This window comes from Sphaeramia orbicularis, chromosome 15 (genome assembly GCF_902148855.1).
Source record: "Sphaeramia orbicularis chromosome 15, fSphaOr1.1, whole genome shotgun sequence".
Taxonomy (NCBI): Eukaryota; Metazoa; Chordata; class Actinopteri; order Kurtiformes; family Apogonidae; genus Sphaeramia; species Sphaeramia orbicularis.
In genome coordinates, this window is record NC_043971.1 from 21,676,182 (window position 1) to 21,692,381 (window position 16,200).

General features: G+C 37.4%; 1 protein-coding gene across 8 annotated transcripts in view; it reads left to right on the forward strand.

Moving 5' to 3' along the window:
* Positions 1-16,200, forward strand: part of adgrb3 (adhesion G protein-coupled receptor B3) — a 150,323-nt gene that overhangs the window by 67,580 nt on the left and 66,543 nt on the right. For 5 of the 8 annotated variants that reach the window (XM_030155664.1, XM_030155667.1, XM_030155670.1 and 2 more), the window contains 5 exons: positions 1,166-1,330; positions 1,679-1,780; positions 9,952-10,058; positions 11,048-11,245; positions 12,929-12,997. In XM_030155664.1, the coding sequence (XP_030011524.1) occupies positions 1,166-1,330; positions 1,679-1,780; positions 9,952-10,058; positions 11,048-11,245; positions 12,929-12,997 (641 nt within the window). The remainder of the gene's footprint in view (positions 1-1,165; positions 1,331-1,678; positions 1,781-9,951; positions 10,059-11,047; positions 11,246-12,928; positions 12,998-16,200) is intronic. The other 3 variants (XM_030155665.1, XM_030155669.1, XM_030155666.1) reach the window with 2 other exon arrangements.

Genomic DNA, 16,200 nt, shown 5'->3' on the forward strand with positions numbered 1-16,200 from the left:
GTCCACTCAAAAAGGTACTGGAAACGTGACATAAATAGTCAATCATCCTTATGTACTCTTGGGCCACTAAAGTAGTGATACACCTTGGCGCATCCTTGTAAATGCATAGTGAATATTATATTTGTTTGTATGATAAGGATCCCGTGGATGCTGTTGTTTTCTTCACAGAGGGAGGTTGCATTATGCAGTTTATTCATTTAATGTGGCCTACCTATTTGCAATTCTTATTTTTGTTTGCAAGGTGAAGAAGGATCAAACATTGTGGAGCCACAGCACAGCTGACACAAAGCTCAGTGTTATCCATCACTTACCAAATCAGCACAGTGGCCATGACCGCTAGCAGTACCTCGTGAAACAAAATAAAAAACGAGTTCAAAATCTATCTAAGTAAATGTGCTTAAATACAACATGCACATGCTAAATTATCAGACAAATGATTGCTTGCACAGCGAGGACTTTGAAATACACACAGATACATCTGTCTGAGGAATAGTGTTCACTGTTCTTCAGTATCTGCTGGGATTTGATCAATGTGTTGCCAATAGTTTTAACCAACAGGTCACAATGTTTTTGTTTTTTCTTTCTTCTGGAAGTGACGCTGACAGAGGTTAGTTGTAGGACACAAAACAGCCCTGTATATGTGAAGGAGGGGTAAGTGTAGGTTAAAACGAGAATGGAGTGTGTTTCCTGCTCACAGGGTATTGTACCTTTCCGTTCAGACAAGGGCATGTGATTTACTACATGGCTGAAGGGGGGCATCTGTTTTTTTTTGTCTAATGCACAATTTAACAGTGTTCATTACAAGGGCATAACACATGCTGTTGGATTCGGAAACTTCAGCATATCTGTGTTTTAATATTGGCAAAGTAAGGCGAATAATTACCACTCACAGAAGAGCCTCTGTAGCCATAAAACACACACACATACACACACATCTTGTGATTACTCAAAGAAGCCCTGTTCTTTTTTCTTTTTTTTTTTTTTTTGGATTGCAACAAGAATAAATACATTCAGAGAATATATCTATGATGTGACACTATAATGAAAAAGCTTGAATAGGAACACAAATGCACATGTTGATGTATTATCTTACTTGGTATTCTGCTGGTTTTGTTGAAGGTTGGATGCCTCTCAGATTGTCTAACCGTGAGTGATTCTGTTTTAGCAAACGGCCAGTGGAATCCTTGGGGTCCATGGAGCGGCTGCTCTAAGTCCTGTGACGGCGGATGGCAGAGGCGAGCTCGGGTGTGTCAGGGTGCAGCGGTCACCGGGCAACAGTGTGATGGTAACGGAGAGGAAGTTCGCAAATGCAGTGACCAACGCTGTCCAGGTGAGTCAGAGGATAATTGTTCTGTGAGACCTTTATCTGAGTGGCACAGAGGCTGCATGAAAGAGAGAAGTACATGATACAGATTGAAAAACTAGTAACAGACAGGAACTCCCCAGACAATACATATAGTCTCTTAACATTTCCTATGAATATTGTGAAGCAATGCAGGTACATTTTGTTAAATTCCTTAAAAAGAATGTTAATATTCGCTTTCCAACTATACAGCTTTGATCTCCTATATTTCCATACTTCTTTGTATGTAATGCGAAGAAATTCTTGCATCATATTGGAAATGCTGAAAAAGTCTTCGCCTCGATGTAGTAGCATTTGATGCACTTTGCTTTTCAGCCCCATATGAGATTTGTCCCGAGGACTATGCAGTGTCAATGGTGTGGAGACGGACACCTTCAGGGGAACTGGCCTTTAACAGATGTCCCCCAAATGCCACAGGTAAGAGCTATGTCTTACAAATTATTCACTCATTAATAAGAGTTGTGGAATTATGTGGTCAACATATATATTTTAATTCATATAGGGCTGAATTATTTAGCAGATTCTACTTGTGCTTTTCCTTTAACCCTTTAAGACTTTGAGAGATTTTTTGGCAACTTCAAAATTTTTTTTTTCCCTCTACATTTAACCTTTCATAAATAATTATTTATTCAGTTATTATAATATTATCCTTTGCATTTTGCATATTTCAATGAAAATCAGATATTTTACTATATTTAGTTCACTGAATATCTAAGTGTTCATAAAAGCTCAGACTGAATTCAAAGGTTATTATATCAAACAGAAAAATAAATGAAAAGAGTAGCTTTTTCAGCAAAATATAGCATATAGGTATTTACATAAACCCACATGTCTACAACCACTGCTGTTTCTTAATGTACATAGGTTTTACTGGTGAATCCATGTTGCATAAGATGATGGTGTTTCTACATTCACTATGGAGCCTCTGAACGTCCTAATGGGTCACATCTGATGCTGCAGAAAAGCAGAGAAACTGTATTTTACCTGAATTATTAAAATGTATTGATAGGATTAGTGGTTCCAAAGTTATTAAAAATTAATCGGTAGATGTTTTCGGTCGCCAGTGGCTGTTTAGGGTTTGAGGGATGTAAAGCATAGAGTAGATGTGGGTGGACCATCCTGTGGGACTTAAACAAACAAATCTAAAAGGCATACTTGTAAAATTTTAAAGATTTTACTAAAATAATGAAAATGGATAGTGAAAAATGATCATTCATAAAACTCGAAAAGTTGCATCACATCACTTGTCGCATGATGTAGTATAACACTAATATCACGATAATGAAAATATGCTGTTTAAAATTGCAGTTATTGCATTTCCACATTCATTAGTGCTACTGATGGTTATATCCGTCTGTTTGTAGTTTGTGCAGAGGGTAGAAAGAAATGGCCAGGGCACTACTGAAGAAAAACATAGCAATGTCTGTTATTAGACATTCAGCACAAGCGCTAATATCTGCACAGGGGAGAGAGCATTAAAGCAGAGGATGCAAGCTTTCTAACAGCAAGAGAGCACTAACCTAAAAAAAAAAAAAAAAAAAAAAAAAAAAAAAAGGTATAGACAAGACAAGTGCAAGGAGTGTTTCTATAATGTAGGATACTTGCTCTTTCGAATGCCAGTTTGATAACAAATACAAGACAGAGAGCTGTTTCTGGCTGCTTTAAACCAAAAACACACAGTCAGCTGTTGTAAAACTTTAAACTGTCTGGGTCTTTGAATTGACATTTCTTCCGCACACATAAAATTACTAACTGGCAAACTAGACGTAGTAGTAAACACACTGTCGTTCACAGATGGCTTACCTGAGGCAGAGTTACGCACCGTAAGATTTACTAGCATGACATTAGCTCTATGCCATGACATTACTTTAATAGCCAATAACAGTTTGTCATTAAGAAGCCATTTCCTAGTTGTGTTTTGTGCTGTTTTCCCTTTCTATATAATGCAGGAGATCTAACACTTTTACTGTTTGAAAATGTTACCCCCAACAATGAACAATGTCAGATGCAGGTCAGACACTTGCCTACTTCATGCAATGAGATAATTCACTAGTACTGAGCAGTATTACATAAGCGCAGACTAGAGTAATACGCATTTACAGTATGTGAGAGCTCAGTTCATTGTGAATACATCTGAACCTAGATATGGGACCTTTACTGCCTGGCACAACAGAAGACCAGTGTTGTGATAAAAGGGTATATAATTATGAATAGCAGACATATTTCATGTTTAAGCATAGTGCAGTCCACTGCCAACGGCGGCACTGACCACAGGCCATGATGGACAATAGTTCAGGTTGGGTCAAGTTTATTTGTAAAGTCATTAATCACAGATTCAGTCTCAGTAGGCTTCACAAACTCGCATTATGAAACAACACATGAAGCAAAAACCTCCCAACCTCTGACTTGTAATTAGATCAAGGTTATACTCACAAAAACCTGTTATAAGAAACAATATGAAAAGATACACAAATCTGAATTCCTGCTTCCGGGGACAAACTGCACATTTAACAGCGAGCGAGACCGGAAAAAACAAAAGAGGAAGTATTGATCTCCGATGTAACATGACAAAATGTACAAGATGAATGCTGGAAGAACGCTCAGAGGGAAACGTCCAAATGTGTTAGGGGCATCGGTGCTTACTCAGCTGTAGTCACCGTCGTCACCAAGGTCATCATAGGAACCCGGTACCCAGTGCAGGGGTGTCAGCACCGCCTCGGTCATTGTAGATGACAACTGCCACCAGAGGCGAGAACAGAGGAAGCGAGAGGGGAGGATACGTACAGGATAGGCTCAAACAAAGGGTAAAACATCGAAAAGAGAGGAAGTACAAGAGCAAACCATCAAAACACAACATAAATAGCTAAAAAAAAACACACCCCTCTATTTCTTAATTTCACGCAATACTTTTACTTAAATGTCATTTTTGTACTTTTTTAAGTCTATTTTTTATACTTTATATGAAATAACAGCAGATACCCTTCACTGTGCTTCTTATCAGTAGTCAACATGCAGTCTTTAATCCAGTGACACCTGGGGTTACTAATTATTTTCCCAAAAAAAAAAAGTTTTGCAGCTATAAAGGTCATGCTCTGTTATTTATGTGCCAGGCTAATGAATGCCACATGAGCTCAATTATCAATTAAATTTCAAGTCCCCACCTGACAGGGGGAGCAATCATAGCAACAGAATCACAAGCTATTAAGAAAACTCCTCACAGACTAATGTAGAGAAAAATGATCATGTACCAATACAGAACATATCGTCCTTTTGAATGAATGTAGTATTTTCTTTACAGTGATTAGATAGATAGATAGATAGATAGATAGATAAACAGATAGATAGATAGATAGATAGATAGATAGATAGATAGATAGATAGATAGATAGATAGATAGATAGATAGATAACACAATATACACTTTATCCAGTGTTCTTTTTCACTAAAACATCAAAAAAAAAAAAGAAGATGTTTCGAGCAAAGTTGAGCTATATATTTATTTACTTATTTACTTATGATCTCAAAAAACAAGCCGGGAGTTCGACAATCCAAAAATAAATCAAAAAAACAAAACAGTAGTGTCATATTTACTTCATATGTCAATTAATATCATAAAACAACAAACCAAACATGTCATTCAAACATTCAAGCATAATTATTGACAATAGTAAATAAACTAAAATAAGAGTGACAAGTTTAGTTGATCACCTCAAAACAAGCCTAACAAGGACATCATTAAAATATGTATTTTTCCTTGGTACAGTGACACTAATTTACAATGTTTACACAATAAAACCACTGTTTCATCATAATCACGCACAGCCTAAAATGTATAGATAGATAGATAGATAGATAGATAGATAGATAGATAGATAGATAGATAGATAGATAGATAGATAGATAGATAGATAGATAGATAGATAGATAGATAGATTGATAGATAACACAATATACACTTTATCCAATGTTCTTTTTCACTAAAACATCAAAAAAAAAGAAGAAGTTTCGAGCAAAGTTGAGCTATATATTTACTTACTTATTTACTTATGATCTCAAAAAACAAGCCGGGAGTTCGACAATCCAAAAATAAATCAAAAAAACAAAACAGTAGTGTCATATTTACTTCATATGTCAATTAATATCATAAAACAACAAACCAAACATGTCATTCAAACATTCAAGCATAATTATTGACAATAGTAAATAAACTAAAATAAGAGTGACAAGTTTAGTTGATCACCTCAAAACAAGCCTAACAAGGACAACATCATTAAAATATGTATTTTTCCTTGGTACAGTGACACTAATTTACAATGTTTACACAATAAAACCACTGTTTCATCATAATCACGCACAGCCTAAAATGTATAGATAGATAGATAGATAGATAGATAGATAGATAGATAGATAGATAGATAGATAGATTGATAGATAACACAATATACACTTTATCCAATGTTCTTTTTCACTAAAACATCAAAAAAAAAAGAAGAAGTTTCGAGCAAAGTTGAGCTATATATTTACTTACTTATTTACTTATGATCTCAAAAAACAAGCAGGGCGTTCGACAACCCAAAATAAATGAAGAAACACTTGTGTCATATTTACTTCATATGTCAATTAATATCATAAAAAAAACAAACCAAACATGACATTCAAAGATTCAAACATAATTATTGACAGTAGTAAATTAACTAAAATAAGAGTGACAAGTTTAGTTGATCACCTCAAAACAAGCCTAACAAGGACAACATCATCCAAATATATATTTTTCCTTGGTACAGTGACACTAATTTACCATGTTTACACAATAAAACAACTTTAACATCATAATCATGCACAGCCTAAAAATAGATAGATAGATAGATAGATAGATAGATAGATAGATAGATAGATAGATAGATAGATAGATAGATAGATAGATAGATAGATAGATAGATAGATAGATAGATAGATAGATAGATAGATAGATAGGTAGATAGGTAGATAGGTAGATAGATAGATCGATCTTTCAGAGTGCAAGTAAAATGGTTAAAAGAAAAAAAAGTCAAAGATATAAGCAGTATAGAAATATATAAAACATATAAAAGCAGTGTAAAACCAATTAAAGTCAATAGCACAGTGAATTTGAAATAAATATCTGAAAATAAATACTATCCGCATCCCCAAATACTGTCATGTTTAATGTATGAGTGATGCTTGTGAGGGTTTCAACTGACACTAATGTAAGCCACTAACTCGCTGATGGTTGCACTATAAAAACAGAGTGGTTTTGTATCACCTTTATGTTCAAGCAAGTGTTTTCTGTAGTATTTCGAGGACTCTGTGAAACTGGACAGCGACAAGTCGATTGCCTCAGAGGGAAGCGTCCTTGGTTTTCATCAACTACACTATCCACTGACCTATATTTCATACTCAGCCTACTCTACATATATCACTGATGATGCAAGGACAGATGACAGTTGGGTGTAGAATCACAGAGAGAACCTTGTGTTGATTTCTCTGACCCTGGTTGATCCTATCATCTATAGATACTATAAAACCTGTATAAAATAAAATATGTTCAGCCAAATACAGACATGGAATTAAATATTACAATCAAAATCAGCCTTATTGTGCACACAAACAAGGAATCTGACTCCGGCTTATCCTTAGCTCTCATGTACTATAGAATAAATATATGTACAAAACTAGAAAATTAAAATATATGGTTAAAGAGAGGCTTTTTTCGCAAAAACTGTACAAATTAATGTGAGAGAAAATAGTATTTAGACAGTAATGCACAGAACGCAGTACTAGTGCAAATATGCATGACAAAAAACATACTTTTCCAAAAAAAAAAAAGAATTATTTTAATGTTATTTTTTTATACAGTAGTACTAAGTTCAACCAGATGTATGACCAAGTTTGCAATTGCATAACAAATAAAAGTGATTTAGCTCAAATATGAATAATATACTTAGCCAAAATAGGGCTGAGGCTAACCCATATTTAAATAGACCAAATGTAATATAAAAAATTGCAACTAAATTAAAGCTGTATTACATTCTTTTCTGAATAAGAAGTAACACATATACAATCTATAAACAACTAATATCAAACAGAATATCAATAGGCCTGTCATATTGTATTTCCATTAAAAAAAATTATAAGCAGTCTAATAATTATTTTCAAATCTGTATCTAAGCTATTGCCCATAAAGCTGTAATAAAAATATTTGTACCTCTTGTCATGAAATGGTGGTGATAATGTGATTTATTCTACACTGATAAAAATATAACTGGGACTCAATATGTAATCATTGCACCTGGTCAAAGGTGATTACTGATGTGTATAAATAGGAGTAAAAAGCAGAATGTGTTGTGGCATACACATTATAGCACCATATAAAAGTAGCTTTCCTGGACTTACACACTCACACACACACACACACACACACACACACACACACACACACACACACACACACACACACAGTCCCATTAAGTTGGAATAATTTTGTTGTCAAAGCACCTTTAAGTCCACAAGGACATTGCGTTATAGATTTTTTTAAATGAATGAATACAAAAAAAAATCTCAGACCGGGCATCTCAAATTAAACTGACTTCAGCCTTGGGCGTTTTATGTCTTCTATTACAGCAGAATTCACATTAAAGCTGTACCATCGTAATGTTAAAATGAAACCAACCAAGTTCAGGTCACCACTAGGTCAAAAACCTCACATCATTAAAACATGTCTTTTGTAAGTTTTGATTTAAAGCAATCGCCTGCCTTAGTAGACCAATATGGTTCATTTCTGTCAATGAAGAATTATTCCTTTTTCTTTTTTTTTTTTTTTCATTTAAAACAGTCCTTGTATGTGACCTCTTGTCACTGCGGTGCATGTTTTTGCCAAACTCCACTTAAAGCACACACTGTCTCTCAGTTCAAAGTGACCTTTAGGAATGTCAGGGCCAAAACGTTGCTTTGAATCCTTAATATGAGTATGGAGTCATCATAAACACATTTCACTCCCTTTCTTGTGTTTTTGAGGCTTGGGAGGTGCTTAAAGAAATACCATGATGGTTCTTTTGTGAGCTGACAACGTTATGGGCCTGGAATATGGGGGTAAATAAAATCACCCAGGTGGAGCTGGTTTGGAGGGAGACAGATGCTCAGTGGGGTGTAAAGCAGTGGGTTTCTCCTCCTATCCTCTGGGTTGTCTGGTGGTGCTGCATGGGTGCTCCCAGCATTTTGTGTGCACTCATGGCTTCAGTGCATATCACCAGGTAGAAGCTGTGGATGAAGTGGGCGTAGGGGGTGTGGTTTGTGATCTCTGTCTGTATGTGTTAGAGTGTGAAAGGGAGAGAAAGGGAACAAGAGATAGTGAAGGTTCATATGAAGCACGTACGCCAGGGGAAATGTTTTATACTGTGGGAGTGTTCCTGAGGATGTCAAGCACCTGTGATGGCGCCGTGGGGTGACGTGTGAAGTACACTCCACCGGGTCGACAGCTGGGAAGGTGTGATGTTAGACCCCTATGTTGGATGTGTATTGCCATGTGGGTGGATATTGGGTGGTTCTTATCTTTTTGGATCACTGTTTATATGCCTGACAGTCATCGTAGCTGAAATACTGCATGCCTGGACACGTAGGCCACTGCTGTATTTTGGATTAATGTGCATCTGTTAAAGATAGAACATGTAACATTCAATTAAATCTAAAATCAATGCGGGTCTACTACAACTATGCAAAATATTTTGCAATTTTAATTTCATCCTGTGTAACAGCCTGCTTCATTTGGTCACCTGTCACAGGAACATTAATGAGGCGGTATTTCAGCCACACTGCATAATTATTTCATCATTTGCATTCCATTTTGCAAAACAGTAATCCAGTATAGAGCTAAGTTATTAATACGCTTCAGATTCACTCAAGGTTACTGTGATATAGCCAGTCTCTAATGCAACCATGAAGCTAATGTATACATTATCATAATGATGAGACCTAACTTAAATTTAGGCAAAATTAATCATCTTATTTTAGTATTTATATAACTTTAAATAACCTTGCTTGTAGCAATTGCACTAAAAAGAAATTGCATCAAGTGAATATTATAATTATTCTATCTGCATTGGTAGCTCAAACAGCAGCTCCCATGGTCCCATGCTACTTCACGATGTCATCACATCTTGTTTTTGCTTTGATTGTGTGTCGCCTAGCAGCAAAAATTGTGTTTTTAATGGGTATGAATATGCTATTTTATTAGAACATGTAAATACTGCTATATCTTGGCAAGTTTGGCAGCAAATCGTGAATAGTCGGTGATGGGCAACAGGAATTGACAAAACAGAACAGAGGTTTTTTTTTTGTCTGAAAAGAATTCATATATCTGTCTTTTTTGCTCTTCCCTCTTCTTTTTTCCCTTTCGCTTTTCCTGTTTCCAATTCCCCCCACACCACTTCCATCTGCCTTTCTTTTCCCCCCTCCTTTGGTCTTAATCCCACAACCCCCTTGCACTCTCAACGCCTGCATCCTCATCTCCCTTCTTATCCCTCCCCCGCGCCTTCTCCTCTCCAAATCTGTCGCTGTCTCCTTCCCGTCTACAGGCACCACTAGTCGACGCTGCTCTTTGGATCACCGCGGTATGGCCTTCTGGGAGCAGCCCAGCTATGCTCGATGCATAACAAATGAATTCAGATACTTGCAGCAATCAGTAGGTGCAAAGTCAGCTACCTCTCACAGCCTCTGTTTCCAATGCATCATAAATTACCTCCCTAGTGTTTTCCCTATCCCCCATTATCATCACACTGCAGCCAAAGATTAACCACTTTCAATAGCGGAGCAAATTAAAATACTAATTTTTTTCATTTTTCTGTGTGTAAAAGAATTTCCAAGTCTTTAAAGTGTTTGATTTAGACTTTTCATCTCTTGTCCTCTTTTCATCTTTGCTTATCTTTATATTGCAAAACACCTAGTGAAGTTTGTCATTGAACATGTACTGTAATGTAATTTTAGAGCAAATGAATAATCTACTGCTCCTCATTTGTAATACATTCCAGTACAATTTTGATCTACGACATGAAGTGAACATTGAACCAAGTTAGAAAATGGTTACAGCTCATTTTTAATAGAGTGACTTTTTTTTCTTTTGGGACAAAAGAACCTTCTGTTGATTTTTCTCTCATGTATGAGGGTAATAAAACCCTTCTTATCTGTCTCGAAGCCCATTTAAAAGAGCTGTATTAAATAAAATGTTACCTTATTGTGTTTGCCTTTAGCCTTGAAATACAATTGTAACACCTACTAGAAGAGATAATCTTGGTAACCCTCCATCACTGTTAAAAATAAAATAATTCAGTAGAGCTGAGAAAGCACATATAGTGCTGCACCTGTGAACGTGTATTTATGGACATAGACCCTGTGCAATGATGTGAAATGTCATTTTACTGTGCAATTTCTGCCTAAATGCGCGTCTTCTGCTCCAGTTAACTCTTTTATTCATATTGGCTCATTTCAAAACATCCGCAAGGCAGAATACATTTCGGCCTAGCTTAGACGTAAGTGTCACATAAAGGGCCATAGAGAGTAGAGTCTTTCTTCCTGATTTTTGCACTCCATTTACTCCAATGTGGAGCTAAGTGTTTATCACACAAAACCTGCAGAGGACACCGATACCCCAAGTTCCTTCTTCTCCTGTTTTTGGAGGTTCAGGGGCACCTTGCAAAGGGCCAGAGGATGCTGGCGGGGGATGGGATGTCCCAGGTCACAAAAAACCTGCTTGACCTAACCCAAAGGAGAAACTTCTACGCTGGGGACCTCCTGTCTTCTGTCGAGATCCTCCGCAATGTGACAGAAACCTTCAAAAGGGCCAGCTATGAGCCTTCTTCAGATGACGTACAAGTAAGTAGGCAAAAGGCGAGAACTTTGTGACGTATTTTCACTGCTATCTCTGAATCAGCACGAAGCTAAAAAAAAAAAACAAAAACAAAACACAAGCTATATTCTATTGTATCTTAGATCTCCTCCACATGCTAAGCTGTGTCATCTCATCATGTTGGGTTTGACTGCTGTCTTGATCCTCTTTATGCCAATAGGATGATGGAGATTATCACTAAAGCTCCACCTCCATCACCAATAAGATAATTTATGTCCTTAGAGCCATGTGATTTCCAAATACCCTCTTCTCAAGCCTCTTTGTGGTGTGGTCTTTGTGCTGTCCTGCATGTTAACAATCTGCATTAGTTATTTGTGCTTGTGTTTCTTTCATGCTTTTGTTAAATAGTCGACAAAATTGGGAGGGGATGAGGATATTTTTTCCAAGTCTGAGCCTGGCCTGCCTGTTTCTACATATAATAAATCGTACAATTCTGCTTGGATAATGTACAAGAGATCCATAGCACATTAAACAATGTGATGACTTGTAAATTTATTTAAATGTAAAATGTTATCCTCGATCCCAGTGTTCTTGTTTTTTTTTTTTTCTGTTTTTAGGTTTAAGAAAGGTCGAGGAAGAAGTCTATGATAAAATCTGACACGAGATAACACGATCAGAGATGGTAGATCATAGTTTGAGCTGTATATTCTGAATGTGACAGGATTAAATTGGAATACAGTACAACTTAAAATTCAGCTAAGGATGTAAGTAATTAAATCATCAAAATATTCACCTCATTTAATGCTGAAGTGACTGTGTGCAGTGGTATTTGGATCACAAAATGATAAGAATGCTCTTTTGCAACTGGTTTCATGCACATATATTTACCATTTCCTCTAGATGTGAGGTGTTTGCAGCTGTATACAAATCCCAATGTGTCAACCATGGATGGGCAACCTGGGCCTCATTCAGCCATTTTACCCCCATAGAAAATCTATGATATGAGGAAAGCATCCTGTCTCTGGTTATTATAAGAGCGCTATAGTGTGTGTGGGCAGACAGGAGAGCATTCAGCCAGCCCGCCCCCTCTATGTGTCTCTGCGCTAATGCAGTGTTAAAGTGGGCACATTACCACCAGAGGGAGCATAAGCATTCAAGTAGAAAACAAGATAGCCTGTGTCAAGAGAGAGAGCCACTCCCTCAGGCACATTGTAGACCAGACGAAATAACAAGGCTAAAGATCAGACAGGGGTCCTATTACTACTGCAGGCATGCACCCCAAGCAGCCCCTGCTCTCTGCTGCCGAACAAGACAATCCACACAGCTGCTCAAACATTCTCTTTCATCTTTTTTTTTTTCTGATTGCAGCTTGTGCTTCTCCCTTCTTGCATTAAGTGTTTGCTGCAAGCTGCGGGGGGTTCAAGGTGTGTTTTTGTCAGAGCTGATGCACAAATTTCATCTTTTCTCAGACGGCTACCATACGTGGATTCACAGGCAAATTTCCTGGGGTGTTATTATGTCCTGCAGAGATCATTATTCTATTATAGAATTTCCTGATTTCCTGCAGTCAGAAATGCAAGCACATTATCCTGAACGGGCTCTGGGTACATAGTGCTTATGTGTCATGATACAAAAAGGCATCTTGCTGCAGTGGCTGTAATCCTCCTGTGTGGGTGTGTTACATGTTTTTCTTTTCATCATATCCGCAGAACTTCTTTCAAATCATCAGCAACCTCTTAGAAGAAGAGAATAAGGAGAAATGGGAGGATGCACAAAAGGTAAGCACGTCACAGTATACTCAGTAAATAATGAAAGTTCATCAATGCTGAGCTTCTCAGAAATCAAGACAAAGCATGTCTGCAGGTCCTTTAATGGGAGGATAGGGTTAAAAAAAAAATGGCAGGTGGGTGATGAGATAGTGTTATACTTCCATGAACCATTCATGGAGGTCATTTCATAAACGTGACATCTGGCCTCATTTTAAGAGATAGTTCTGCAGACCTCCACTTGGTGGCAGCAGCACTGCCACAGACACTGTCCAACCATTAACACTGCAAGACCCATTCCTCCTGCACACACATTATTCAACACAAATCATAGTTTGCAGTGGGATTAAACCATAACTTAAGATGAATTATAGGACAGAAGTGAATAGATACAAGTCAGTTTTGTACATTTTGTTGCTTATAATATTTCTGTTAAAATTCAGTCTTTATCTATCCATGTCTGTCTTGCTGTTATTTTTAAGGCAGCACCTTAAGGATAAGCAATTAAATTAAAAGCAGATAAGTAACTAAACATAACACAGCCTCACATTTAAATAGAAATTGAGCAGTAAACAACTGCATCTCTGTACAGTAATATACTGTAGATCAGAAAAATCAAAACACTGTGTTTATCCATTGAGACTGGCTTCTGGCTACATCCTCTGTTGGACACATCTCTCAGCTTGAGAGGTGGCAACTCTTGTTTTTGAAACTGCCACTGGTGTCTGAGACAACTTGAACCCTGAAATCACGCACATCCAGACTCCTGACAGAGTTACCATCTGCGATGACTGTGAGTCTGCAGAGGGCATCTGCTCTGTTGTCATCTTCACTGGTAAATTGACTTAAATTAGGTATCACCTGCACTGACATATGACAGAGGGGGTGTCTTAAAAGCCGTCAGATCTCTTTTTTGTCTCTGTTTCGGCATGCTGCACTTAAACTAAAGATGGTGGGAAATATAGACAGTTCAAACTCTGCCAGGAGTGCCAGTCCTGGCTGTCTCTGCGGGCAATAATTAGATGTTTACCCACTGCAGCTTTAGTTTGGCAGACCCAAAGGTAGGTTGTCGGTAGGAAGAGCTCACAAATAAGCAGTTTCATCAGAGAGAATGCGTCAGTGCAAGTCAGACCGAGAGATCAAAGAAAATAGAGAAATAGAGAAAGTTGTCTCTGATTGAACACCCAGAAGAGAAATGTGACAAGGTTAATTATTTCTGTAGTTATTAATGTGCCTATCTAAGGCTGCTGCTTTACTTTTAGCACTCCACCAAGTGGACACTGACTTAGCAGTGTCATCTGATTTCAGCAGACGATGCTTGGACTTCACAGTAATACATTTTTCTCACTTGCTGGCTTTTCTTGAATTAATGAGTGTTCTGAGCTCAGTTTCCACAGCACCCACACACTGTGTGCTGTGTGAACACAGAAAAAGCTCACATGAAACACCTCACTATGAGGTTTTACTGGTGGTAGAATTGGCTCCGTGCAGAGATCACTATATATTCACCTCCTGTCACTGTTACCATGGCAAGGAAAGGAAGAGCTCTGTCTACAGAACCTCCACTGCAGCCATTTCCTTGTGCTGCCTTCACATCTCATGGTTGCCATGGAGACCAGCAGAATGAGCATGACTGCACTGTGCGTCAGACATGCCGGAAGGGGCGACGTGATGTGCTTTTCTCCCCCACTATGGCTTTCACTCTGCTGTGTCAGAGGCTCTCAACTTCAGCATCACTGATCCGCTTGCCTGGCTTAGCACTGGCACATGTAGAGGCATGTGCAAACACACATAAAACAAGGTGTTACAGAGGAGGGAAATACCTGCCTCGGGTGTTTGTTGAATATCAACCCAGAGTGAGGTGTTAATTGCTAAATGCCACTCAAAGGCCTTTCTAATTGCCTGACATCATCATTGTGTGCTCACAGATTTCTTCAAGTCCTGCAGTAATATTTGTCCGACACAAAACATTCCTGTAACTGACACTTTTACATGTTGTTACATCAGTGTTTTCTGTGAGTAATATTACCATGAAAGAGCTGATGGAGTAGGGGGAACACATCATGCTGTATGGAAAAACTACACAGTACTACAATCAGTGTTGGATTATTTCAGTCACAGGACAAAACTGGTGGCTCCAAAATCAAAGCCTCTTATTAGATCTGTCCCATCACATCAGATCAGCAGCCAGGATAACGGTCCAATTTCTGTAAGGTCAGTTATTGGATTAGGGAGCCTTTGATTTATCGACTTGGAGGAAAGAGCCGTGCTGACCAGACCAGCAGAGTTACTGGTTGAGCCATGGCGCTGTCCGTGGTGCTGAATTCCTGTCTCGGCATTCTCTCGCTGACTGCTGATGTTCACAAAGTAGCACATGAACCCAGGAAATAACCCTTAACTTGGCAGTGCTTTTCAGAGGAGAAGCCAAGCAACGACTGTGTGCAAACCCACTGCTTATAGCTCTGGGGCGGATACCAGAGAGATAGTTTAATCACATATTTTAATGAGAAAAACAGAGTATAAGCAATGCAACACATTTCTAGATTTTTTTCTTTGCTGTGAGTGATGTTTAGGAGGTTATTTTGATATATAATTAATATATTACAGATCACACTGTTAAAAGATGTTCAAAATGCATAATAAGAGTAATAAGAATAATAAAAATAAAAACAAAAATAAAAATAAAAATAAGAAGAATTATTTTGGTACTTTTTGACTATACTGGGCTACAAGTAAAATGCCGCCTCAATAAAACTATTGAAACTTTACCAAGTTTTAGTCACTGATAAAAAAAATAAATAAATAAATAAATAAAAAGGGTTGGTTGACTATGGTCGATAAGTCTGAGAATTGATGAAAGAATGGGTTTTACTCAAAGGGAAGGTTTGTCTCAGAGCTACCAGATTTACTAAAGAACACTGCACATTACAATACATTCATTTTACAAGTTCTTTCTAATGGGAAATGTATAAATTTGTTGTATAAAAGTACATAAACCACTACAGGTTTACTAAAACATTATTATATACATTGAAAACATCAACTAGCCATCATTTTTTGTCATTTTTTTCCCCAATTCATCTTATTAAAGGATGTACAATTTAGTACATTTAATCAGAGGTTGATTATTTCTAAGAGAAACAAAAATGGAAAACAGTGTAATTTTTGTCCTAAAACTTGCATTTACCTACAATATTAAAGCACTTATTGGGTTT